This window comes from Quercus lobata, chromosome 11, assembly GCF_001633185.2.
Source record: "Quercus lobata isolate SW786 chromosome 11, ValleyOak3.0 Primary Assembly, whole genome shotgun sequence".
Classification (NCBI taxonomy): Eukaryota; Viridiplantae; Streptophyta; class Magnoliopsida; order Fagales; family Fagaceae; genus Quercus; species Quercus lobata.
Window position 1 is genome coordinate 30,194,178 of NC_044914.1, and position 27,932 is coordinate 30,222,109.

Below are 27,932 nucleotides of genomic sequence, written 5' to 3' on the forward strand. Positions count from 1 at the left end.
AAATAAAAATGAGAAATAGTAACATAAAAATTTTACTTCTCAAGAAAATTAATTTAATCTAATAACACACATATAAACATAACACAAATACAAATAGAACCCTTGTTGTAGGAGAGAATACAAAATTTGATAATTCTTATATAATATTCATAGAGGTTTATATAATAGATATCATGAATTTAAAATTGCATTTATGACTCATAAGCAGAACCTTTAAGAAAAGAAAAAAACAAAGAAGAGAAATACATACCTGTAATGGTTTGGATCGTAGGTTTGATAAAGACTTTTACTGTGGATTTCACAAACATCAAATTGCCTAAAGTAATAAGAAAGAAATAAAATAAAGGAGAGTTAGATTTCTAAACAAAATAGAAATTGTAAGAAGAAGAAGAAGAAGAAGAAGTTGTGCCTAAGAATATATAAAAATACAATGAAAAACATTAGAGAGAGAGAGAGAGAGAATTTTCAATTGTGAGGAACTTATATTTCTAATCATTCTAGAAATTATAAGAGAAGAAGAATTAACTTAAGACGTATGTTTATCCAAAAAAAAAAAAAAGTCATATAGTCATTGACCATAATGTAAGTAATAAAAATAAAAAATAAAAAAGAAGAAGAAGAAGAAGAAAGAAGGTAAGTAAACGTGAATGGCAATAACGAAATAGGATAGAAATTTTTTTTTAAAAGTTATAATCAGCTTAGGAGTTTAAAGTTATCCATATAAGAAGAAGTTAAACTCAACATAACTTTATCCAAAAAAAGAGATAAAGTCATCGAAGAAAAGTTGATAATAACAAAATTATATCTATAAATTTCTACATGTGTAGTATGTTGCTGTTTTTTAATAAATGTGTAGTATGTTGCTTTTTTCTTTTAATTATAAATTTTAATAAATAATTAGATGAAGAATTTGGATTATGATCAAATTAAGATAGAATTTAAATTGTAATCAAAATAAGATTTTTATCAATTTAGAAATTGTAGGAGAAGAAAAATTATATATTTTTTTTTCTTAAAATCTTTAAAAAAAAAATTATAATATGGTAAAGTCACTTGGCACAATCACAAAGTCTAAATTAAATTTTTATTATATAATATATGATATATATATATATATATATATATTTGAAAGGTAATTGACCGCTGACCAAAAAAAAAAAAGGTAATTGATCTTCAATTTTTTTTTCTTTTTGAGAATCCAATTGATCTTCAATTAATTTTAATAAAATGCTAAATATATTAAGTTGACAGGACTCAAAAAAAGTTTTGGTGGTAGTCTCTTTCTTTTTTTTTTTCTTTTTTTTTTTAGACTTTCCGTTCATACGCGTATTCGACACGGTGTCAACGAGTTTTTGCGAAATAGCAGCACACATTTCGATTCAATCCAATCAATCACAGTCCTTGATCATGCCACCTCATCGTCAACATACCTAATAATACCACTTCTATATTAACGTGTTCAGCAATTATTATTAGGAATAGTTTTAGCTATAATTTTTGTTTTATAAATTATAAATATAAAAACACAAAAACACCAGAAGTACTAGACAAACCTCCCTCGGTTTCCAACTCCTTTTTATCTCATCACAATTCACAACACACACTTCCAATCTCTCTCCCAAAAAACCATATATAAAAAACAAAGAAAACCCAGATACAAAAAAACACCCAAAAGCTCAAAACCAATTAATACTCAGAAAGTTGTTGAAGGAACAAAGCAAAGAATGAGTTATTACAATCAGCAACAACCCCCTGTTGGTGTTCCTCCCCCACAAGGTTTGTTTGTTTGTTTGTTTGTTGTTTGTGGTTTTGAATTTGATTGTTTGGATCTGATTTTGTGGATCTATTGAATTTTGAAGGTTATCCATCTGAGGGATATCCCAAGGACGCTTATCCACCACCGGGATATCCACCACAGGGATATCCACCACAACAGGGATATCCCCAACAAGGATATCCTCCACCTCCAGCCTATGCTCCTCAGTATCAACAGCCTCCTCCTCAACAACAGAGTAGCGGTGTTGGCTGCATGGAAGGCTGGTAATATTTTTGATATTGTTTCTTTTCTTTTCTTTTCGTTGACTCAGATCCGGATCGGGTTTTGGGGTTTAGAACGAGTCAACTCGCCCGCCGCCGCACGTGGGTGGTGTGGTCCTGTCTTGTCACACTCACTCACATGATTCGGCCGTTTGGTTTCTATTTTTTGGGGAATCGAGCCATCTGTATTTTTCGATTTATTGATTTTTTTTTTCAGAACCTTAATTTGTAAGGAAAAAAAAAACAGTTTGTACTTATGTTTCTAGAATCACATGATTGATATCTTCTGGGTGTGGCTTGTGTCCAGTGGACACAAGCCGTGTCCTCTTCTGTCGGTGACACAGGATATTTTTGAAGATCAGTCCAAAGAAAGGATAACTTTTTTTTTTTTTTAATTAAAAAGAAAAATTCAAGTTTGCTGAGTTTAATTTGAATTTTTGTCTTCTAGATCTAAAAAAAGGAAACTATGCTATGCTAGGATTGCTTTTCTTTCTTTGTACAAATTTGATTCTAATTTCGAACTTAAAAAAAGAAAAAAAGAAAAAGTTGAAAATACCTTTTGTTTGTGTGGGGCTACATTATTATATATATTATATATGTGCTTAACTAATTGGCATTGTTAAAAGTTGGCTACTGGTTAGGTTCGCCTGCCTTGCTTTTTATTTACTTAAGGAGATTCCTTAGAGAGAGGGAGAGAGCAGGTTAAGACGTAATTAATATTTCTATTAAATGATGTTTTCTATTTTTAATTACAAGAAAGTCAAAACTATGCGTATCAAGAAAAACACACAATTACAGTGAATTTATGCTTGCTGCAAATTAATGAGTTATTATTTGAGTTTATTGACAAATGTGTTTTTCTTTCTTGTAAAATAGGCACTACAACTAATAATTAATTGAGTTATATTTATTATTGCTTATAAGCACGCACACTCATGATCGTGAACAAGACTCAATTATTGCTTATTTGGTCAATGTGTTTTAGTTATTACTAGGTAATTAATTTGCATACATGAAGTAGTACTAGTACTTGTACTAATTATGATTTCTTTCCCCTGATTGTTTCAGTTTGGCTGCTTTGTGCTGTTGCTGTCTCTTGGATGCCTGCTTCTGATGAGAGACAATATGGCAGCAAATAGATTGAAGCAAGGACAATCATGTCCCGTAAAGAAATTCGATTCCCAATCTATTTGTCAAAAACTTGGTCTATCTTCGATTGTCTAGTAGTATTGTTATTTTTCGTTTCTGACTGTTGATCATTTTTAATAATATGAACCTTTTGTGTGCCAATTGAACGTTTCGTTATCACCTATATGTTTTGTGGGTTTCATTTGAATTTCTGTCACTTCTTCTGATGTAAATGCGATACAATTCAAAATGTCATTTTGGAATATGCTTTTGACAGCTAGAAGTAGAACCTGTGGAATATTAGTAAACTATTAGGTATGTTTTAAATTTTGAATAGCTCTTTGTCGGTTGGATTTGGTGATGTGGTTATCTTTTGGAGAGAGGAATCTTTGCCTTTAAGGTTTCGTAAGGGCAAGGAGTTGGCATCATTTGGATGATTGCTTGAACTAGTCTTATTTTATTTCTAAACACAGACACTTGCACATTTTTGAAGTAGGTTTCAAAAGCAACACACCTCCCAAGTGTGATTCTCTCTTTCTGTCATACTTTCTATAATAGTAATTTGGTTTGTAAAGGAACTGTGTTTATTTAAAAGTGGTCTGTTTAAAAATCCAGGTTAGTTCAAGTAAATTGTTTTGTTCATGAGTAAATTTGGTTTGATGTGAAGCTTAATGTTGGCAACAGTTTGATATAGGCTTCAAGAAAGCCCCCAAAACATCCAAACGTTTCTCACTTCTCTTTCTACTGAGATAGCATTCTGTACACAATCTCAGCCAAGCTCTCTAACGCGTGCTCTCTCTACATCTGTGTAATTTTCTTCTGGTTATTATCATTTTAATTTCTCGTGCATTTGTAATACTTGAAAGCCACTATCATTTTAAGCTCCGTTTGTTCAATATTTTCCTTTTACAGTGTTTGGCAGAATATTTTTCGGTGTTTGGCATAATGTAAAAATTAAAAAAAAAAAAAAAAACTATTAAAAAATTAAAATAATTTTTTTATTAACTTCCAAAAAATACATAGAAACGGACGAGGGATCATTAGAGCTAGTATAAAAATACTGTTCTTTACTTAATTTTGAACAAACTTTCTGCTAAGATCTATAAAAGTTTTGCTCACTTTAAAACAAACAAATTCCTTTACTTTCTAAAGTGAAACTGACGTTAATTTCTTATTCAAAAAGCTGGGCAAGTAGCAATTTCAGAAAGCTGGGCAAGTACTTTGCTGTGTAACACAAGAAAAAGTATACGTTAGAGATGGTAATCTAAAATTGCTTCAATTATCTTCATCTCTTTAGACCTTTGTATATCTGTAACACTTGAAAGCATGGCTCAGGATTTACGGGTAAAATTTTTTAAAATTCAAAACTCGTTTGGAAATTCAAAATTTTTAAAAACTTCACCCACAGACACAGTGGGTCAGGTATTACTTATCAATGAACACTCCTAATTAAAGGAATCAAATTGACCCATTTAATATTTATTTATTTCTTCAAAAATTTGAAACTTTTTTTTAGCAGGTAAAATAGAGACAATTATAAGAGGAAAAAATCGCACAAAATAATTAACAAATCTCTTTAAATTTTTTTTTTTGATACAATAAGAATAAAATGGAGGCAGTGCTCAGGTATTCTCTTGGTCCTGTAATGCAAAACTTAGGTACAGACTACTTAAATGCTATTTTTTAGATTCCTCTTTTAATATTCAGCTACGTGGTTATACTTAACTAAAAAAGTACTTCCATCTTATAAGAAAAAAAATCATATGATTGAATCTTAAGAAAGGAACTTAAGAAACAACATCTAAATACTGTATCTAAGTTTTATTCTTCTTGTATTAACTTCTTCGCAGTATGCATAAATTCCTGTTCTACTTTTAACACTCCCCATGCTATTTATAAAATTACAATTTCATAATGTTGAGACTTGAGACTTGAGAGCAATATGCTATTAACCTCGTTGACTCATTGTATGGCTATGGTTTTGTCGCAAAGTGTTACACGTTTTTCACAAACCTTGTCATATCATTCCAATTTTATTGGATATCCCCGAAGGGACAAACTTTGTCATACAAAAGTTGTGATTTCTCTTTGTTAAGCAATAAAGCAAATCCCAGTTTATATAAAACAAAATAATGACTGAGAACAGAAAGGAGAACCTGATGAGGCATTGGATGGTGGATTAAATTCTTAATGTAAAAGACAAAAAAAAAAAAAAGTTGGAAGTTGTGGACCATGAACTATATGCTCTTGTACAAAACTAAGCTCTGAGTGACGTGAATGAGTCATTGCCAAATGCCAATCAAGAAATTAATAAAATATTTAAGATTATCCTTTTTTGATCCTTCGGTAATCTCATATGCAATTGATTATCCCGAATGTTGAATGTGATTGAAAATGCTATTTTTGGCTGATTAGAGTATGGTAAAATGCAAAATCATTTAAATTTAGAACATGCAAAAATACCCAATCATTTTACTAGGAACTTGATTATGGAAAAGAAATTCAATTTAGGCCAACGAGACATCATTGGTCAGTGTAGAACTTTCAGTGTTATGTCAAGTCAGGCTCATGTAGGAGAAATTTAATAATTCTTTTTTGTTTTTAGAAACTCACATTGGCTAAAAAATTAATAATAAGAAGATGATCTAATTCTATTAAAAGAGTTAAGTTTCACATTGAAATGAAAAGAAGTAAGGAGGCATGCACTCCTTATAAAAAGAGTTGCGGTGTGACTTTGTTGTATGTGTCGTTATGAGCAAAGTTTGTCTTGTGAGAGCTAAAGATTAAGAGGGTTTATCTTATCAAAAATATAAAAAAAATTACGAGGGTTTATAGTTTTCAGAGAGTTTATGAATTTTGTAATTCCCATTTAATAATAAAAATTAAAACAACACATAAACTCTCAAGCATAAACTGCCAAGAGTCTTGTAACTCGACTAATTAGCACCTCTTGCCATTTTCAATAGAGACATTCGGGGCTCATATCCCCTCTCCTATTGTAACTATATATATATATATAATCTAGTGCAACACTTCTATCAATCTCTTAATATCTTCACCCAAATTTGAGGGAAAAAACATCTTTTCTATTTTACTTATTCACTTTTCAACCCACACTCCATCAATCTCTCAATCCATTCTTTATTTTACTAAAATAATCTTTTTTTAATTATATTTTCTCTTCTTATCTTTCAAATTTTTATGTGTCTATTTTCTCCCCCAAACTTCATTCTCTCTATCTCATTCAAAAATAAAATAAAATATTTATTATTTTATCAATGTCCTTCAAGATTCAAAACTATAAAAAAGAGAACAAAAATAAGGGAGAAAAAAGAGAGAAAATAATGAAACTAAAGTTTTAACTGGAGATAAAAAGGAACATTGTTATTATATTTCAAAAGTGATATAAAAAAAATCGCATTCGATCTTTATATAATAATTTATTCTCCTTCATAAAAAGAAAATTTGTATAATATGCAATAAAATTTTGGAATAACTATGTAATAACGTAAAAGTTGAACTTGATATATATCTAACTATTAAAAATATTTTCATTCATAAGTTTGAATTTTGACTTTGAGATTCTTCCTTAAAAAAGTCTTATTCATGCAAAAAAAAAAAAAAATACAAATAAATAATAATAATGAATATGCTATTATTTTATGTGTTTACTTATAATTATCACTTAAATTTAGCTTTTATATCAAGTGATATATATATATATATATATATATATATGTATGTGTGTGTGTGTGTGTACGGACTCAATTTGATCAACAGCCCAAAAGATTTGGACAATGACCCAATAGGCCCACAACAATAGATTTGTTAGAGAGTGAGTTTGTTACTGAACATTCAGTAAGTTAAAAGTAACTCATAGTAGGTTAATTAGTGTTGGAATGGCTAAGATGAACAAGTTGAAAAGAAAAAGACTCCTCAGTCATGCCCGAGAATGGTGTATTCTTATAGATATTTTTAGACTTATACAAATATTTCAAGTTCTTGGTTACAAAGTGGTTTCTTTTCTAGTTTTCTAATGAACCGTTTTGTAATGGAATCATTCTCCTTTTATACTCTCTTCCCTTCTTTCATCTTAACCTTCCACGTCTAGATTAGATTGTTAATCTTCTTGACACTTGTCCCATTAGCACCTTCTTGAAGTTTGTGGATAGCGGTAAGGCTAGAGGTCACTATTTATGTATCACTTTCACATTAATGCAGCTAGTTAGTTAGGTGCAGAGCATTCAATGCGGTAGTAGTAGTTTTCTTCCCAGATATTTCTCAATTCTTTGTTGACTCTCTTCTCTCTAACACTTATCCTCCTTCCAAGCATGGTTGTCCACTTCCTAATACTTGTTGGGTGGTCGAGCTTTAGGTTTCCACTCTACTTCCCGAGGAGTTTTATCTCCTCAGACAATATCGCTTGCTTGTTGTGACCAGCTCCCATCCTTGGCCCAATAACCTACTTACCTTTACTAACACTAGTTTGTCCTCGGTCTCTCCGACGTCCTCAGGTGTGATCCATGGCCCAATACCCTTATCCAAGCCACTTATCCCCACAATATGTGTGTGTGTGTGTGTGCGCGCGCGTACTTGCATGCAAAGATACTTATATAACTTCTAGCCCACGTAATGTCAAATCCTAACTTTGCTATTACCTTGCCTAATGAAGTACTTCTTATAAGAAAATAATGTTTTTGCCATTGGGTTTCTTGTCTATTGGCACTTACTTCTATCCCTAGTCTCCATGTCCTAGGTTCAACCTCCCTACAACTCCCCCCTTCCCAATGGCTTAAATTCAATTTAAGTGTCAAATTAGTTTTTAAGGTTTAATTTTTGTTAATTTAGTCCTTCACTTTGTATTTATGCTTAAAAATTTGTATGCAAATTAAATCATTCAAACATTATATATAATTTAATTAATAAAATAATCATTGTAAACACTCGATTTTGCACCCATAATTTAATCTAGGAAGATGACTAGAGTGACCATTCATATATCCAAAATCTAGAGTTGCATTAAATGCATCAATTTATTCATTACATATCATAAAAATGATTTTGAGGTTCTAACAATTGTGACGGTATGTCTTATTTACAAATTGGGCTGTCGGATTGAGAGATATCACATGATTAAATTTGCACAGTCTGCATGCATTTTGTTTGGGTGGAACCTACCACACATGATTAATTTAAATTAATTCTGATTAGTTGGACAATTAAAATTAATTAAATAATTTTGTGATTGGTTGTTAGTTAGTGTTAAAAATAGACTTGCTTGCATGGGAACAAAGTGGACAATCAGATAACAAAAAAATTGTAGATAATCAAGACTTTTTTGGAGTGTTTATCTACAAGATAATTATCACTTTAAAGACCTGAATATCAAGAAAAGGGGATTAATTTTTAGAATACGGATTAAAAATGTGTCCAAGTGCAATTTTAGGCTCAAAAACCCTCAAAAAAGGAGTCCAAATTGGATCAAAATTTAAACATGGGTTCGGCACCCAAGAGGGCTATTCGGCTCTCTTGGAGTGCTGATCAGCACATGAAAAGTGCTGATTGGCCCAAATTGCTGGCACGACATGAGGACTCTTGGATTGAGATAAACCTTACCCTTTTCAAATTTTTAGAGATAAGGACGTGTCCCAATTTGTATCTGATCATTCAGCTAATTTTTCGAAGCATTCCAACCTCTATAAATAGAGGATGCCTTTCAAAATTCAGCACATTTTCTGACCCCCCTCTTTCTAGTTCTTCTCTTCTGATTTTTCAAATCCCCTTACGTTAAAGACGTTCTGGAGGCTCTTACCTTAGGAATTTCTTTTTTGTAAGTAAAGTATTTTAGGTTTCAAAGAGTTGAATAAATTTCTTTGAATCCTAAAATATTTTTTCAATAGAAGAGCACGCTTATGCAAGAGTTATTCTATTTTTTTTTTCTTTTCTTTCTTTTCTTCTCCTTTAGTTTTGTTGATGATGCATGAATATGTTTAACATGTTTTATTATTTCTTGCTCCTAATGTATAATTACCATGTTTTGCTTTAATTTTTCTTTAACATGTTCTTAGATGATTGTTTATTCTGGTTCTCTTTCTTAAATTTCAAAGTTTGCTAATGTCTATCAAAGATTTCTTTAAAAAACTATAAAAACTAAAATAAAAAAAAACTTGATCTGATCTTTCAGATCTAATTTTTCTAAACCAAAAACTGATCTAATTTAATCTTTCAGATCTGATTTTTCTAAAAAAAAAACTCATCTGATCTTTCAAAATTGATTTTTCTAAACCAAAAAAACTGATTTGATCTTTCAGATCTGATTTTTTTAATCCTAAACCAAAAAAAACTAATCTGATCTTTCAAATCTAATTTTTTTAACCAAAAATTGATCTGTATTTTTCAAATTTGATTTTTCTAAATTCAAAACTAATCTGTATTTTTATTAAATACAAATCTGATTTTTTTAGAAAAAGTTTTCTTGAACACAAAACTGCAAATTTTGAAATTTAATGAAAGGACTGAAAGTTAGTTCGTAGTTTTTTTATGAATGTGATGCATATGTAATAAATTTATTGTATGAATGTGGATCCTCTTTCAAAAAGCTTTTATATATATATATATATATATGTATGTATGTATATATATATATATATGTATGTATATATATATATATATATTTTTTTATTCATAAAACAGATTTATTTTATTTTATTTTTACTTTTACACAAAAAACAGATCTGATATATATATCTGATTTTTCTTGATAAAATCACTTAAAAAAAAAAAAAAAAACTTTACACAAAAATAGATCTGATTCTTTTTAACAAAAATCTTATTCTTTCTTTTACATAAAAAAAGATCTTATTTTTCTTTACAAATCAAATTTTCTTTTATACACAAAACAGATCTGAATTTTCTTAAAAATAGAGGACACATCCATAAGGTATATTTATTTGAATTAATCTATCATGTATGTTCAACATATCATTCACATCATGCAAAAAATGGTATATTAGTCATTAAAGTCTAGAAGACCAAACTCTGTCTGGGTGGAATGGGTGTCTAACACTTTCTCATTCCATAACCTAGCCCCTGAATTTAGGATTTTTGGATAGGTAGATTAGTGTTTTGTCTTTCTTTAATTTTGGTAGACTATAACTAGGACCAAAATTTTTGTATTCTTTTGCATAGATTGTAACAGGACCCAAAGCCTTGTAAGATTTAATTTACCAAAATTGTATCATTCTTTATTCAATCAATAATATTCAAAGTATTCTAAATATGTATATTGTATTTAGCTTTTTTCTTATTTTTTGCATATAAAAAAGTGGCGACTCCACCACTTACCCAAAAAGAGAGGTGCCCTTAAAAGCACCCAAATCCTTTTTTTTTTTTTTTTTTTAGAGCACCCGAGTTTGCGGTCTCTGACAATCATCAAACTACAAATTCTATTAAATGACACATCTCATGAACGGTGGCAGAGTCAAGACATTTTTCAAAGGAGAGCCAACCTAAATATAACAGGACTCTTAAAAAAATTTACTCAAAATCGATTTTGAATTTATCAAGAATTATAGTCTAAGGAAGCAATATCTATTTATTTAAGTTAAAATCTTTGAACCTTTATAAGGGTTAAACATCTAAAATTTCATTATTTGGGATAAAAGATTGAGCAATAGCTTTTAGATCTTAAACTTTTTTTTTCTCTTAAAATATGTATATATTGTGGATCTTTTCCCATGTATTACAGTAATTTGTAATTTATATAATTAGGGCTCTGTTAGCATTTGAGGAGTCCACAAGAAACGAATGGGCCTAAATGTAGATTGTTTTGGGGTTTTTGTACAAAGTTAATTTTGTGATTGTTCTGTACTAGTTCACAAATTTGAGGGCCAATTATAAAGTTTAAAGGTCTAAATTGAAGATTTTGAGATGTCAAATTATTAAATTTGAGGGGGCCAATGCTCATGAATGTTTTGACTTAGATTTTTAATAAAGAAAATAAATAGTTAAACCCATTTTTTAGTAAGACAAAAGGGTCATATTTATTCTTTACAAAGTTAAAGGACTGAATTAACAAAAATTAAACTCAATAAAAAATTTGACAATTAAAATATAATGGGTAAATTACACTTTTTCACTTTGAATTATCATTTCAATTATACTTTAGCCCTTAAACTATTAGAACGCATGACTAACTTCTCAAAATTGTAACTCTATTTCAATGTCTCCACTCCACCACTATCTATTTTAGTGTTAAGTTTGGTAGCCAATTTACCTCTCTCTCCAAACTAAATAGCTGAGGGTAAATTTGTCTTTTAGAACTAAATTCCATTTACGAATTCTTAAAATTAGAGGGTTGATTGTGCCTTTTAATACTTAAAATGTAATTGGAATAATAGTTTAGAACTTTAGAAAGAAAAAGTGTATTGTGATCAAATAAAAATTAAGAGATTAAGGTGGCGTTTGGGTATTGAGTTTTTTGCGTTGCATTTTTTGTGTTTTTTTTTTTTCTTGGACACACGTTTGGCATTGTTCACTGTCTATAAACAGTGATTTTAGGCTTATAAACCGGGCCAAATATGTGAACAGTAATTTTTTTAATTTATTTTTTTAATTATTTTCAAATTTAATTTCCAGAAAAATAAATAATATACCTTAAACTAAATTTTAGAAAGGCGAAAAACCCTCGATGAGTGTCGTGACCTCCCGTGGCACGGTTAACAAATATAGAAACAAAAAAATAAATAAATAAAAAAGGAAATTTACCTCCTCTCCTCTCCTCTCCTGACGAAAATATGCGCTGTGCGCTGTGTTCCAACTCCAAGTGGAAGAGAGAGAGAGGCAGCCCTTAATTCTCTCTCCCTCTTTGAACGGAACCAAAACCAACTCACAAATATTTTCATAACTATTAAACAAACTAAAATAGTAGAAAAAACCGGAGGAGGAACAAAACGGTGTCGTCTCTTCACTGCCTAAATCGTACTACACGTCTGGTAATTTATTAATTCTTCTTCTTCATCTTCAATTTTCTTTTCTAGTTAACATTCTTGTGATTTTATTTAAAAATTTAATCACTTTGTGGAATCAAAAGCTTTGTGCTTTTGGAGTTTGACATTGTTAGGGTTTCCGTATTTGTTGATTTCTAAGCTGATTTTCCTTATCCAATTGTTTGTACAGTTTTTGATTTATGAAAAAGTATGTAACTTTGCAATTCATATTGCTATTAAATTTAGGTTTTTATTTATTTTTTTTAAAAAAAGTAATAATAGCAATTGATATGATTCAAAACAAGAAGAAGCTGAATTGTGCATTGTGTATGTGTAGAATTTGTGATATTATCAAAAGGGAAAAAAAATGTTAATGATAGTTATGAGTTTACTAGTTCATATCTGAACAAAATCGTTTCTTTTTGGTGGATCATGTGATATCAATGTGAAAATGCTGTAAATTTTGGTTGTTGATAATTTGATATTTGGGGAGGTGGATTGGAACTCTGGGCGTCTCGGTTAGAAACACCAAGAAGTGTAAGTTGAGCTACAGGGCTCTTGGCACAATAAAATTTAGTTATGATATGACTACTTTTTTATTTTTTTGGGTTCTAGTATTTTAGGCTTGACATTGTTGGATTTTTCGGATGGGTGGTGGGAATGGGGAGTTGTGAGTGACGAATTCAGAATTGTTACTCATTGGCATCTTCTTCGGGGTTATCAGTCAGGCTTATGAAGTTTTATAGAAAATGTTTTTTTGGCTTAGCAGAGATGATACTGAAGAAATTATTTATTGTGCTTAGATTAAAGGCTCTTGGATGATTCTTCGTTTAAAAAAAAGTAAGATGCTTGATGGGTGATGTCGTATAATTGGATATGGCCGGTATAAGGAAGCATCTTCATGATACACAAACTGCCAGTTATGCTGTTTTTGTTATAGCATTTGCTTGTCTCATTGAATTTAGTTCCTTGGCTTGGTCAAAATGTAACTTACTAATCATCACTATATACATGCGCTCAAATAGTTTAAAGAGTTTGTCTAAGTGTGATGGCTTGGAGAGAGTTCAAACTGGTGCATTTATGATGGTTATGGGGGGGGGTTCGTAGTTTCATCATTGAGTCCAAATTTTTTCAGTTAGTAGTAGAGGAAGGGGGCCGTTATTTCTTGTTAAGGATTTTTGAGAGGGGTAAATTCTTTATGAGATCTGTTTTTATGGGCAAGAATGCAGCACAATGGTTGATGTTTAACATTGAACACCTTGTCGTTGGGGAGAACTCCAAACAGTTTTTTACTTTTAGAGAAGGTGACACTGCTTTTACTCTTCAATGGAGCTCTAACTCCTCTGGTCAGTTCTTGCTGTTGACTGAACTCAAAGCTGGTGGGCCTAGGAGGTCGCTTATTATTCCGGAAGGCAAAGAGAGAAATGGTTGGAGGGCTTTTGGTTTGGAACTAAGAAAATTGTTGAACCCTTCTCATTATGTGGTGGGTGGAAAAGGTCTTCCTAAGTTCATTCCTCAGGTGCGGAGGCATAACTTGGAGGCTCAATATTCTAGAACTTTTGCTGAAGTTGTGCAAGGTTTTCACGGAAGAACAGAGGATAGAAAGAATCTAAAGCAACTAGGATTCACAGCTAAGGGGAAGGTTACTCAGTTAGGAGAGGAGAAAATGGAGTTGAATCTTAGAATTGCAGGGGCAAAAGCAGGGGATTTTTCGGAGAGTAAGTCTGATAAGAAGGAGGTGGTGGGAGGGGTGAGGATGGAGCAACATATTAATGAGGTGGTAGAGGTAGGTGAGCAAAATCTGGCAGATAGGATACGTTTCCCAAGTCCAAGTCTGTGTTTGAATTCAAAAGATTATGAAAAGGGGAGGAGGAGTGAAGTTAGGAGATCTTGCTGGACAGGGAGAGGTCTTGTCGTGGAGGTTGATGTGACAGGGAGGAGGTGGGTTTTTTGGGTTAGAAAGAAAAGAGGAGATATGAAGATCAGAGGGGATGTACGGGTAGGAGATTGGAAATGCAATGAAGAAGCTTCTAAGACCCTTAAATGGGTTCCACGGGGAACAAACCAGGCTGCAATTAACCCAGCTTTGGGCCTAGGTACAAGCCCAGTGGTGACCGAAGCTGGTGTGGGCCATTTTCAGTCAGCTTTCTCAGGCCCAAGTCTTTTTGAAGTGGGCGAGACCTCTCTGACTGGAAAAGGATTATCAGCCCAGCCCCCGTGGACACTGGCGCACCCCAAGATCTTCTCCCAGTCTTTCGATCTCGAGCCAGTAGAGCCGGTCCAGTGCGCAGCAGTCCCGTTGGTGGCCGACGGCCCATTCTCCGCTGGTACCAGCTCCGACGAGCCTTGGTTACCCGGTACCAGCTCCAACGAGCCTCCGGTTATGGCCGATGGCTCCTCCGCTGCCGGAACTAGCGCCGTCGTGCCTTCGTTACCACCGGGCAAGGCCGCCGGAACCTTTTTCGTCGGAAATAGCTCCGATGATCCCATGGTGACACCGGGTAAGTCAATCAAGGGGTTTTCCCGGCCACCGGTTGATATCTTTTTAGCTGATTTCTTCTTGAGCTTATACCGGGCTGGGCTTGTGGTATTGGGTAACAATGAGGGGGATAAAGGTGGTTGGGAGAGTTATGCCATTGTTAGGACGGAAGCTATCCTTGATCTTGAGAAACCCAGTCTGGCAGTGATACCCTCAAAGACAGTGAGTGTTGTCCCTGGGGTGAGTGCTTTGGCAGTGGAAGGATTGATTAGTCCAGACATGGGTTTGGGAGGAGAGGAAAGTTTATCTATACCTCTGTTGTCTAACACTCCCTTTGGATTACCTTCGTCAGCTGAATTGAATTGTGGTAATGAGACTGTGGAGTGTGAGAATATGTTGGATATTTCTAGATGGGTAAAGAACAGGCTTCCTAGTTTCAGTAAATTGGTGGGGCTGCCTTTGAGCCGACATGAGGATTTATGCATTGCTTTGTTACAAAAGATTGAGAGGGAGACGGAGGCTGCCAAGGTGTTGAACAGGAAAGTAATAGCTTCTAGAAAAGTTGTCATCTATAAGGATAAGGGGAAGAGAGAGCTGAGGAATTTGCAATCTTCGGTTAATTATGATGGCAGGTAGTGTGCTGGCTGCTGAGCTAATTTATCAGTTAGGGAATTTATGTCTTTATGAATTTAAAAATTCTTTCTTGAAATGTTAGGGGTCTGAATGACTTTCGGAAACGTTCGATAGTGAAAAATTTATTGCGTGAGTGGAAGTGTGATGTAATTTGCCTTCAAGAAACTAAGCTTTCTGGTCTGGACAGACAGATGGTTGGCAGCTTGTGGAGTTGTCCTTTTGTGGATTGGGTGGCTTTAGATGTAGTCCAGACGGCCGGTGGGGTGTTGTTGATGTGGGATAGTAGGGTTTTAGAGAGGTTGGAGGTTTTGGTGGGTTCTTTTTCTGTGTCTGTTCGGTGGCAAGGGTTGGGAGACGACTTCATTTGGGCGTGTTCTGGGGTCTATGGCCCAGTTGATAACAATGTGAGGGGGCTAATGTGAGACGAGTTGGTAGGTGTTCATCATTTCTGGAACGTCCCTTGGTGTTGTATCGAGGATTTTAATATTGTTCGTTTCCCTAGTGAACGGTTGGGAAATTCTCGTCTTACTCCGGTTATGGAATTGTTTTCAGAGTTCATTGAGGATCTTAATTTGATAGACTTGCCTTTGGAGGGAGGGAGCTATACTTGGTCTAGCGGATCAAATCAGCCCTCGATGTCTAGGTTAGACAGAGTTTTGGTGTCTCCCGATTGGGAGGAACATTATCCGGATGTGATTCAACGGATTTTACCTCGCCCTATTTCAAACCATTTCCCAATTCTAGTGGAGATAGGGGGAATGGCGAGGGGGAAAAGCCCTTTTAGGTTTGAGAATATGTGGCTAAAGACGGAAGGGTTTACTGATAGAGTGCATTCTTGGTGGAATCGGCATTCTTTCTCTGGTACTCCTAGTTTTGTGTTTGCCAAAAAGCTGAAGGTTTTGAAAGAAGACATCGTTCAGTGGAATCGGTTGGAGTTTGGTCATGTCGGACGCAAAAAGACTCAACTATTAGAGGCTTTGAAGTTATTAGATGCCAAGGAAGGGGAGTTTGGCCTCTCTAATGCAGAGACATGTGAGAGAGTTGCGGTGAGATCTGAAGTTGAGAAACTTCTCTCCTTGGAGGAAATCTCATGGAGACAGAAATCAAAGATGCTATGGATTAAGGAAGGAGATAATAATACTAAATTCTTCCATAAGGTGGCTAATTCCCATAGAAGGTTTAATCATCTGAGTTTTTTGGAGGTGGATGGGGTGATTTATGATGAGGAATCCGAGGTGGCTGCCCAAGCAGTAAATTTTTATAAAAATTTGTATCAGGAGATAGAGGAGTGGAGGCCTTATGTGGAAGGTTTGGAGTTTGATCAGATAGATGGGTCGGAGAGGGGTTGGCTTGAAAGGAGATTTGAGAAGGAGGAGATTCTTCTAGCTGTTAATGAGCTGGCTGGAGATAAAGCTCCAGGTCCAGATGGTTTTTCTATGGCTTTTTTCCATCATTGTTGGAGAGTGGTGGAAAGAGATGTTCTAGCAATTTTTGAGGAGTTCTATCATCATAGTAAGTTTGAGAAATCTTTGAACGCTACCTTTTTAGCCCTTATTCCTAAGAAGAATGATGCTTCTAATATTCGAGATTTTAGGCCTATTAGCTTGGTGGGGAGCTTGTACAAGATCTTGTCTAAGGTTTGGCAAATCGATTGAAACGGGTTTTAGATCAATTGATTTTTGAGTCTCAGAATAGTTTTGTGGGAGGTAGACAGATTCTTGACTCAGTTCTTATTGCCAATGAGTGTGTTGACAGTCGAGTAAAGAGTAAGATCCCGGGGGTGATTTGTAAGCTAGACATTGAGAAAGCTTACGATCATGTGAATTGGGAGGCCCTTCTAGATCTTTTGAAGAGAATGGGCTTTGGGGAGAAGTGGTGTAGATGGATTCGCACTTGTATTTCTACTGTCCAGTTTTCTATTTTGATTAATGGGGCTCCAGCTGATTTTTTTGGGAGTTCGAGGGGATTGAGACAAGGAGACCCGCTTTCTCCAATGTTGTTTTTGGTCATGATGGAGGTCTTAAGTAGGATGTTGAAAAAAGTTGAAGGTGCTGGCTTGATCAGGGGTTTTAAGGCTGATGGGAGACGGGGTGAAGGGGAATGTGTCTCGCATCTTCTATTTGCGGATGATACTATCCTGTTCTGTGATGCGGAAATAGAGCAGATCCTTCATGTGCGGATGCTTCTCCTTTGTTTTCAGGCTGTGACAGGTTTGAAGGTTAATGCCTTGAAGAGTGAGATGGTTCCAATAGGGGAGGTTAATAATGTTCATACCTTGGCAGAGATTCTTGGTTGTCGGATTGGGTCTTTGCCTATGACCTACCTTGGTATGCCGTTGGGGGCTTCCCATAAGTCCCCTTCTATTTGGAATCCTATCTTGGAGAAAATTAATAGGAAGTTGGCCGGGTGGAAGAAGTTGTATTTGTCAAAAGGAGGTAGACTGACGCTTCTTAAGAGTACGCTCTCTAGTTTTCCTACTTATTATTTATCTCTTTTTACTATCCCCTCGCATGTGGCTAATAAGATTGAGAAGATCCAGAGGGACTTCTTGTGGGGGGATTCGAAGGTTCATTTGGTGGGGTGGGATAAGGTGTGTGCTCCTAAGGCTAATGGAGGTTTGGGGATAAGGAAGTTAACTACTTTTAATAGAGCCTTATTAGGAAAATGGTTATGGCGGTTTGGGGTTGAGGAGACTCGTCTTTGGAGGAGGGTCGTAGCTTTGAAGTTTGGGGAAGAGTGGGGGGGGATGGTCTTCCAAGCTAGGTAGGGGTGTTTATGGATGTGGTCTATGGAGAAGTATCCGAAAAGGTTGGGAGGTTTTTAGCAAATATATCCGGTTTGAGGTAGAGGTGGGGAATAGAGTGAAGTTTTGGACAGATCAGTGGTGTGGGGACTTACCACTCCACCTATCCTTCCCGGTAGTGTATGGGATTGCCACTAATAGAGAGGCTTCTGTGGCCTCGTCTCTCGAACGGTTGGGGACCGAGGCTCGAAGAAGCTGGAAGGTTCTTTTACTTAGGGATCCTAATGATTGGGAGATGGGAGATGTGGATGATTTCCTTCACACCTTGGCTTCTAGTTTACCTCAATCTGAGCAAGGTGACCGTATGATATGGAAATTGTCGAAGAAAGGAGATTTTAACATCCGCTCGTTCTACGATAGGCTTCGAAGCCCCTTGCCTATTATCTTTCCTTGGAAAGGTATTTGGAAGGTTAAGGCTCCTACGCATGTCTCTTTCTTTGTTTGGACTGCTTCTTGGGAGAAGATTCTTACAGGGGACATTCTGCGATGTAGAGGCTTTGATTTTGTTGACTGGTGCGTTATGTGTCGTTGTAATGGGGAGACGGTGAATCATTTGCTTCTCCATTGTGAAAAAGCTTATCAGTTGTGGGGCTTGGTGTTTAGATCCTTTGGGATTTCTTGGGTCATGCCTAGATCGGTTGTAGATATGCTTTTCGGTTGGTGGAATTGGTTTGGAAAGCACTCTTCTAGCATTTGGAATTTAGCTCCGTTGTGCCTAATGTGGTGTATTTGGAGGGAGCGAAATTGGCGGACTTTTGAGGACAAGGACAAATCCGATGACCAATTGCTTGCTTATTTTTGTGGTTCTCTCTTTGATTGGTCTAGGGCTTGGGGACTCACCTCTAGTGACTCTCTCCCTTTGTTCCTTAGTTCTCTCCTTTGTAATTAACTCTTTGTTGTTTTCCGTTTGTTTTCTTGTCTTTTTCTTCTTCTTTTTGTTTCTTTCTCTGTACTCTTTGCCCTACCTTATGTTTTCATGGGGTAGTTTCTTGAATATACATCTTTCTTATTTATCAAAAAAAAAATGATGGTTGGAAACCCATACAATGTTTAAAGAGTTTGTCTAAGTGTGTTCCTCACTTTATGTTCCTATGTAGTTTACATGCAGTCCAAAGTAGGGTTCTTTAGTCTCTTGCTAGAAGCATTTATCTTTGTCTCAGCCTTGAATTATCTGTTAGTCGTGAGTTTTGATTATATTCTTTGTTGGCTTATGAGCTTTTTGGCTGCTTATGAACTTTTTGGCTTTTGAGTGCATGTACTAATTTAGAGACTTTTTGCAGATCAAATTCTTTTGGGTTGTATCTTTGTGCTTTTCTGGATGGGCGCTCCTAAGCAAAAATGGACACAAGAAGAGGAAGCAGCGCTTAAAGCTGGAGTTATTAAACATGGGGCTGGCAAATGGCGCACAATACTTAAAGATCCAGAATTTAGTGGTGTCTTATATCTCCGTTCAAATGTAGATCTCAAGGTATAATTCTTTTGACATTATTTACTGTGTAGAGTTTATGCCTAGAAAGAGATATGTAGATACTTTTTTAGACAGTTTCCATTATAAATATTTGAAACAAATGCTTTATGCTGAACTGTCTATATTTTGGAATAAATTGATCAATTAATTTGCTTTTGATGTTGTATAGGACAAGTGGAGAAATATGAGTGTAATGGCAAATGGATGGGGTTCCCGAGAGAAGGCTAGGTTAGCTGTTAAAAGGGTGCCACATATCCCTAAACAGGAGGAGAACTCTATGGCTCTTGGTAATGTTGTTCAAAGTGATGAAGAAATGATGGACACTAAGCCTCTTTCAGTTTCTAGTGAAACAGCGCAGGTTGCTACTCCAAAGAGATCTATTGTAAGGTTAGACATTTTTATCAATTGATGTTTGAGTGTTTTATTTCCACAACTTTAGTAGGTGGAAAGTAGTTTCAGTAACACAGTCTCGAGCAATTATATTCCTTTTTAATCAGTTTTATGTTCTATTGAGGGCCATAAGGGTTCTTTTATATGCCGTCTGTGCATTCCTGGTATGTAGTTTTGATTTTTGAAGCAAAATATCCCTAGGGCTTGAATCAGTAAATTTAGCTAAACATATTGAACTGAAAAGAGCAAAGTATGAGTGGAGCACTGAAGTCTGCACTGATGAAACTCTTACATCTTATTACTGTTATATATAGCGAGCATCTTGTGTGTGTGTGTGTGTGTTTTGGGTGTAATAACAGAATTTTTTATGGCTCATATATAGTGATGGGAAACTTATAGTTGGAGCCATGATAAATATTGAGAAGTTTGTGTCATAATATTTAAGCCTGAATAGGGGTTGCCTCATGGAAAATGAGCTAAGTTGCACCGACACGGACACAGGTACGGATATGACACGGGTACGTATACGGGGGTACAGCAATTTTTGAAAAATAAGGGTACGACATGGCGTGGGTACGGCAATTAAATAAATAAATAAATTTTATATTTAGGCATATTTTTTAATATTTTTAGACATAAAATACGTTTATGTCTAGAATTTAGTTTATTGTACCTTTATTTGTAATTTTGTAAATAAATTACAAAATATAAATAAAATTCTCAACTTAGTTTATTTTACGTTTATTTGTAATTTTGTATTATAATAATAAAATAATTATCTTTGTTAGGTTATATTTTAATTTTGAGTTGATTTAAATAGACCAAAAGCTACGCTTAAACCCAAACCCAACTAAAAGTTAAGCTTAAGCCCAAATCCAAAACAAAAATTTTCCCTCTTTTTATTTCATCCTGTATTCCCACCCCCGTACTTGCCAATTGTCACATCAACTTCTCATCAAAGCCAAACAATCTTTATTTTATTTATATTTTCTTCTCTCTCCAAACTCCCACCGCACATTCATTCACTCTTTATTTTTACTTCTTCCTTTTGTTTGTTTCCTTCTTCCTTCTGCAGCACCGTAACTCCCACCAGTTGTTATCACCCTCGATTTGTTCTTCTCAATTCTCAAGCCTGTGTTTCCTATTGCAGATCCAGGTTCATAGTTTGTATGAAAAATTTTCAGTATTCACATTTCGGCCCGGCCGGAACGGAACTATATTCAAAACATTGGTCCATGCCGTGTCGGCGCTGTGTCGGAGAAGCAAAAAAAAAAAGAAAAAAAAAAAGACACCACTTGGACACCGGAGTCCGGCAAGTCTTACCGGTATCGGTGTCCGACACCACTTGGACACCGGAGTCCGGCAAGTCTTACCGGTATCGGTGTCCGACATGTCGGACACCGGTACTTTTCCAAAAATAGTGTGTTGGTGCAACCTAGAAAATGAGTCATCAGGTTGTGGAAAAAAATGCAAACACCCCCAACTCCAATGATTTCTACTCTCCTGTTTGCTTGTACAAAAAAACATGCAACATGTTCCCAATATAGCCCCAACCCCAACTTGCAAGTTTGTCTCTTGTGGATATCCTGTTTTTTGGTAGTGAGCCCACAGATAATAGCATGGTTAGGTATAGCTTTTGAAAACCATATCAGTTTCCACACCTATAGCTAGTAGATGAGGTTCATGAGGTCACAGGCACCAGCAACGTGATTAATGATGTCTCCTGAAACAAGGGACCATGATGTGGTAGCTTTTGGTGGGGGTGGTGTTTGTGGTGGTTATTGGCTATGAATTTGTAGGTGATGGCGTGGGAATGATGTTGGTGATGGGTTTACTGCTCTAATACCATGTTAATGTGACTTAGGGTATTAAGGTGATTAATGTGATTGGGAGAATTAAAGAATGCTGTATGCAGCCTCAGGGTGGTGGCTGTGTTTTTTATAAATGTCTAACATAAAATAAATTAGATTACAAAATTGCCTTTTATGTTGTTTAACATGTATATGAATACGTATGTGTATATTTAATTTCTTCAATATACAATTTTACAGTGGTAACAAACAAGTGCCATTTTTGGAAAACTTGGTCTATTTTCTAGATTAATTTCATTATACCTGTTATTGAAAGCACTGTAATTTTTGTGGGTTGGAAAATATAATTTAGAAACACTGGAATTTTTATGTTAACATTATATATGTTTATGTGCTCATTTTGACTTCACTTTTATAGGTTGGACAATCTTATATTTGAGGCTATAACCAACTTGAAGGAGCCTGGCGGTTCTAATAAGACAAATATTGCTACATACATAGAGGTATTTTTTTTTTTTTTTTTTTTTTAAACAGATGTCATGGAAGGCAATGTATTTTAATTCTTGAGTGGATGTTCTGTAAGACTTTCTAGTCTCATGACTATTTGTTCTTTTCTAGTCCTAGTTTCATGACTCTTTGATCTTACATTACGCTAAGTGGGCCCGTCAAAATTGTACATTTGAACCTATTGTATATTTGCGAGGATTAAATGGTCCTTACATTTTCCATTGTGGGTCCAAATGTTAATTTTTATAGTTTGTGGTTGAGGAATCAAAATTGAATTTTGTGAGAACTTATCATCAACGCTAACTCTTGTTACTGAACACATAATGATTGGGCATTGAATTTGAGTTGTTAAGTAGTTTGTAGTGACATCAGGCATCTACTGGTACATGTCATGAAAGAAATCAACTCAAATCTTACATAGCACCTCCCACCCTAGAACTTCTCCCCCAACCCAAAACTCAGTTCCATCTTGTTAATTCACACCACTCATCTTATTGATTTTTTAGCACAACATGGTATTCTTTGTTACATCAGACCTTTAATGGCTTGTGTTATGGTAAAGCTTCACCACTGTATTTTAATCTAGCAAGACACTTTATCTACACTTCCCCTTGATATTCCCTTCAAAGCTCAAAGCCCAAACCAAGATTCCAGGTTTCCAATTGAACATTTGTACATTGAACTGAATCACTGTTGAACTTGAACCTATAAGTTATACCATAATAGTAGTATCTATGCCATTTTTGCTGCCAGACCATGGGTTGTACCAGTGTTTGTGCTATGCTTTAGGAAGTATAATATGCAAGGGCTCCTTTTCCTAGCACAGATGGAATGGTGCTATATATATCATTATCATATTCTGAAATCAGCTGAGTTGCATTCCTTATTTTGTAGGAACAATATTGGGCACCCCCAGATTTTAAGAGGTTATTATCAGCAAAGTTAAAGTATTTGACAGCAAATGGGAAACTAATTAAGGTAATTATACCCATCCAATGCAACTTTCTTGAGCCAATTGGGCAGTTGCTGACCATCTCTTTGCATAACTTCTGTGGATCCTTATTAAATGCCAAAACATGTTCAGATGTATTAATGTTGTGTGTGTTTTTTGGGGAAAATTTAAGATTAAGGAATGTTAATTAAGCACCTCTTGTAGGTCATCCTGCCATGAACCAACAAACAAGACCATGGATTTTTTGACTACTTATTTCCTTGAAGATTAGTTTGGAATCCCTTGAACAAGTGTAAATTCTCAATTCACATGTATACATAATTGGTTGGGTTGCTTTTAATTTTCCGTAACAAATGTAAATAATTGTGATTTGTATGGATTATTTGTTCTTTCCATTTAGAGCATCATTAATAAATTGGTTGATCTAGTTAAATCTCAGTTTTATTTAATTATTTGGATGAGCTTGGTCGACAAGGATTCATCAATTTGGAATCCTATTATTGAAAAAATGGAGAAACGGTTGGCTGGATGGAAAAGGCTGTATCTGTCGAAAGGAGGTAGGCTTATTTTGTTAAAAAGTACCCTATTGAGTCTTCCCACCGACTTTTTATCGTTATTTACTATCCCTCAGGCTGTGGCTGCAAGAATTGAAAGAATTCAAAGGAATTTCCTTTGGGGGGCCTCAGAGGATGTTTTTAAATATCCTTTAGTTGCTTGGGATAAGGTATGTTTGCCAATTGAATGTGGTGGTTTGGGAATCCGGAGAGTTGGGCTGTTTAGCAAGGCTTTGCTTGGGAAGTGGTTGTGGCGGTTTGGGAAAGAAAATCATAGATTATGGCGTCAGGTTATAGCAGACAAATATGGAGAGGCGAGAGGAGATTGGTGCACTAGAGGGGTAAGAGGTGCTCACGGGTGTGGGATGTGGAGGAGTAGTAAAGAAGGAACAGAGAAGTTCTTTAGCCAGATTTTGTTTAATGTGGGGGAGGGCAGTCGTGTTAGTTTTTGGCATGACCCATGGTGTGGGCCTACTCCTTTGAAGGAACTATTCCCTTCCATGTATGATTGCTCTGTTTCTAAAGAAGCATGGGTCTCTGACTTGGTTGTATCAAATTCAGAAGGAGGTAGGAGCTGGAATTTATTGTTTCGTCATGGTCCTCAGGATTGGCAGGCAACCACTGTCTACTCATTCTTTGAGTTTATTTATTCCTCTATGTCGAGGGGTGAGGGGGATGATCAGCTGGTCTGGAGATTGACTACATCTGATGTTTTTGATGTGCGCTCTTTTTATAAGCTATTATCTAGTCCTACCACTGATGCCTTTCCTTGGGAATGTATATGGCGTACTAAGGTGCCTAAACGGGTGTCTTTCTTCTTATGGACAGCAGCTAATGATGGGATCCTCACTATTGACAACCTTCTTAAGAAAGGTCAGTTTTTGGTTAATAGGTGTTGCTTGTGTTGTTGTGATGGGGAATCAGTGGACCACCTTCTTCTTCATTGTAAGTTCTCTCATGCCTTATGGCGTGAAGTTTTTGTAGTGTTTGGGATTCAATGGGTAATGCCAAGGTCAGTGAAATCTTTTTTCTTTATTTGGAGAAACTAGTTTGGAAAGCATCTTTCAATCATTTGGAACATGGTCCTGGCATGTTTAATGTGGTTAGTCTGGCAGGAACGTAATGCCCGCATTTTTGAAGACAAGGCGAGAACTTTGGAACATCTAAAATGTTTACTTTTTCATACTCTGTTTCTTTAGGCTCGTATTTGGGGGTGTACGAATTGTACTGCTGTAGCTGATTTTTTAGTTTCTATTTCTTTTAGCTCTTGATCTTCTTGTATTTGTTTCATTGTTCAAAGTGTTCACCATCGTGAACATGATGTTCAATTTTTTTTTAATAAAAGTCTTATTACCTATCAACAAAAAAAAAAAAGAGCTTGGTCGACATGTGATTTGTGTGAAAAAGAGTTATGGTCAATCATAACAGAATTTAGGTCAGACAACTTGAACGAGATTTCATCTCTTCTCTCCTTCCCTTCCTTTATGGTAATAATTTTTTAGTGGTTTTTTATCCATTTTGATTGAAAACTGTCTTGCATTTGTGGGGTGATATAGAGTGGGTATTTTTGCAGCTTCACAGGTTTATGGAAGGTTTTCTCTCTTTTCTTTTTGCTCAAATGTTCTAGGTCTAGATGATAAATTGAGCCAAAATGAGAACTTGTACGGTTCAAGCCAAGCTTGAACTTTTAATTGATTTATTTGTTAAATGGATTGAGCTCAATCAATCTAGAGTCAGCTTTGTAAGGTTGTGAATGGAGGGAAGACAATAACATCCTATGCTTGGTGGGGGAGCTTTTTGAGTTAAAAGGTTAAGAGATCCAAGCTGAGAGATTTTTTCCCCTATTTTCTCGGCAAAGCCCTGTTTTGACTTTTGAAAGATAATGAGATTCATCATCATCTTTTCCCACTTTTCTACTTTTCTACTACTTCCAACACCTCTACAAATTTTCCTTGTTGGGTTTAGTGACTAGGTTTTGGGGAATGTAGTTTGAATCTGTTTGATGGAGAGAACCCTGACTTGACTTAAGTATAAGAGATGCACACTGATAAATATTCCCCACTCTTTTCTTTCTTTTCTGTGTTGCCTCTATTGCCATTGCTTCATCTTCCCAATTTTTACTTCTTGACTTTGAGGATCAAGGCTTGGGGTATTTATACTTCCCAAGGGTTTGAGGTATGGATTTGCATGGGAGATCAGTGTATTTCTTCTTTTGCCTGATTCTGCTGTCAGAGATACAAGAGGGCTCTTTTTTTTCCTTCTTCTCATTTCATCATTTAGGCTGATCCAAACTCATTGCTACTTACTTTGAGTCAGCCATTGCTTAAGTCCATTATGGATAATTCTGAAAATATTAAGCTCTGCTTGGCTTGTCTTATTTGTTCCCTTACATAAAAATGTAATTGAATGCTATATGAATGAGCCACCCTTGCCCTCCCCTCTCTCTACCCTCTCCTATCCCATCTCCCTCCATCTAAACACAGGGTAAATAAAGAATTTAAAATGGAAAAGCAATGGCATCTCGTACTAAATTAAAGGGTCAAACATTTTGTTATTATTTGACTGGTTTGAGAAGCATTTTTGGTTATTTTCTTATTCCATTCATTTATATCTGTTATGGTGGTATCATATTCTTGAAATCCTGCCATATGCTAATCTGGGTTGTTTATGGTAACTTATACCTGAGTGATATTAAGATTTTTATTGAAACTAAATTTACATGGTATGCACAATTATCTGGTTTGGTACTTAAAAAGAGAAAAACCATTAAGAATTTTGCAGAAAAGCCTCATTTTAATCAGGAAAAGAAACTCTTATGAGTTACAAGTTATAACCACTTAAAATTTGACCAAATTGAAAGTTTGAATGTAGGTCGAGAAAATTGGTTCTTTTGCTGACTGGTTGCAGTTTAAATGAGTTATTTTGGGTTCTCATTGCTGCTAAATTTTAAATTCACAGGTTAAACGCAGGTACAGGATTGCACCTACTCCAGCATTTTCTGACAGAAGAAGAATCTCTTCCATGTTACCTCCGGAGGGAAGGCAGAGGGTTTTTCCAAAAGTTGAGAAGGATGATGCCCATATATTTTCGAAAACCCAGATTGATATAGATTTAGCCAAGATGAGGACTATGACTGCACAAGAGGCAGCTGTAGCTGCTGCTGAAGCCGTTGCTGAGGCAGAAGCTGCCATAGCAGAAGCTGAAGAGGCAGCAAGAGAGGCAGAGTTAGCAGAAGCTGATGCAGAAGCAGCACAAGCTTTTGCAGCAGCAGCAGTGAAAACTTTGAAAGGAAGAAACAACCCTAAAATGGTAAGAGTCTTCTACTACTTCATGTCTTTTATGCTAGAATTTTCCAGTAGTCATAAGCAAGTTTTAAAAACGAAATAAAAATAGAAAAGGAAAAAGGAAGATGCCCCACATTTACAGATGTTCAAAGCAAGAGTAAAATTGTCCTTAATTTTTCATAATTCTCTGAAATTGCTTTTGTATCTATCTTTATAGGATCTTCAATCTGTGAATAGTTCATGATTGAAATCAACATGGAAAATGATTTTACATATATTTAGTTTGTGGCTATGGTTTTTCTTTCCTTTCCTCCTTTTCACCATTTTCAAATGACTATATATATATAGTGCCAAACTTGCATTATTAATCGCCATGTGTGTGTGTGGAGGGTGGAGGGCAGATAAACCCATCTCATCAGTTTCTTTATTGAGGTTTCCTCAACTCCTGCACTAGAAAATTTTAAATTTAAGCTATACTGGTAGCCTAATCTAACCAAAAAGAAAGAGGTTTCCTATTGGATACTAACATTCCGATGGCCAGTGATTGCATCCTAATATTCTTCTTCTTCTTCTGTTTGGTTATTTAAGCCTTTGAGTTTATTTGCCATATCTGAAATTAGGTGCAGATGATCCGAGCTTGATGTTAATTCACAAAATGGCCAAGGAGCAATGAACCAGGGTTCTTTAAGTTCAAGTGCCAGATACATGTTTGTTTTCTTCAGACATCTGTATTTGTAAATATCATAATGCCATCTTTTGGTAGGTATATGCAGGGGTTAACTTACCTTCAAATCCGGTTCAAATGATAGATTCTGTAAACATCTCTTTTCCTTTTGTAGTTTAGAGTTTGGAGATTTGTCTTTCTATTTTCTGAACATTCTGGTTCGTGGCCAAGCCTT

The 27,932-nt window shown here is 35.3% G+C and overlaps 2 protein-coding genes across 4 annotated transcripts in view; both read left to right on the plus strand.

Annotated features, from left to right (window-relative positions):
• The first annotated feature begins 1,514 nt into the window (after window positions 1-1,514).
• On the plus strand, window positions 1,515-3,445 carry LOC115969044 (cysteine-rich and transmembrane domain-containing protein WIH2-like). The gene is made up of 3 exons (XM_031088604.1): window positions 1,515-1,776; window positions 1,860-2,040; window positions 3,106-3,445. Exons 1-3 carry the CDS (start codon window positions 1,725-1,727, stop codon window positions 3,149-3,151), a joined length of 279 nt encoding a protein of 92 aa, XP_030944464.1. The 5' UTR covers window positions 1,515-1,724; the 3' UTR covers window positions 3,152-3,445.
• An 8,458-nt stretch (window positions 3,446-11,903) lies between these two features.
• The window catches only part of LOC115968114 (telomere repeat-binding factor 1-like), a 16,196-nt gene continuing 167 nt past the window's right edge, over window positions 11,904-27,932 (plus strand). The window contains exons 1-7 of one of the 3 annotated variants that reach the window (XM_031087366.1): window positions 11,904-12,158; window positions 19,348-19,535; window positions 19,705-19,922; window positions 22,155-22,239; window positions 23,138-23,221; window positions 26,708-27,058; window positions 27,622-27,932. The exon at window positions 27,622-27,932 is cut by the window's right edge and continues 167 nt beyond it. In XM_031087366.1, the coding sequence (XP_030943226.1) occupies window positions 19,386-19,535; window positions 19,705-19,922; window positions 22,155-22,239; window positions 23,138-23,221; window positions 26,708-27,058; window positions 27,622-27,663 (930 nt within the window). In that variant the 5' untranslated portion in view covers window positions 11,904-12,158; window positions 19,348-19,385 and the 3' untranslated portion in view covers window positions 27,664-27,932. The remainder of the gene's footprint in view (window positions 12,159-19,347; window positions 19,536-19,704; window positions 19,923-22,154; window positions 22,240-23,137; window positions 23,222-26,707; window positions 27,059-27,621) is intronic. The other 2 variants (XM_031087368.1, XM_031087367.1) reach the window with 2 other exon arrangements.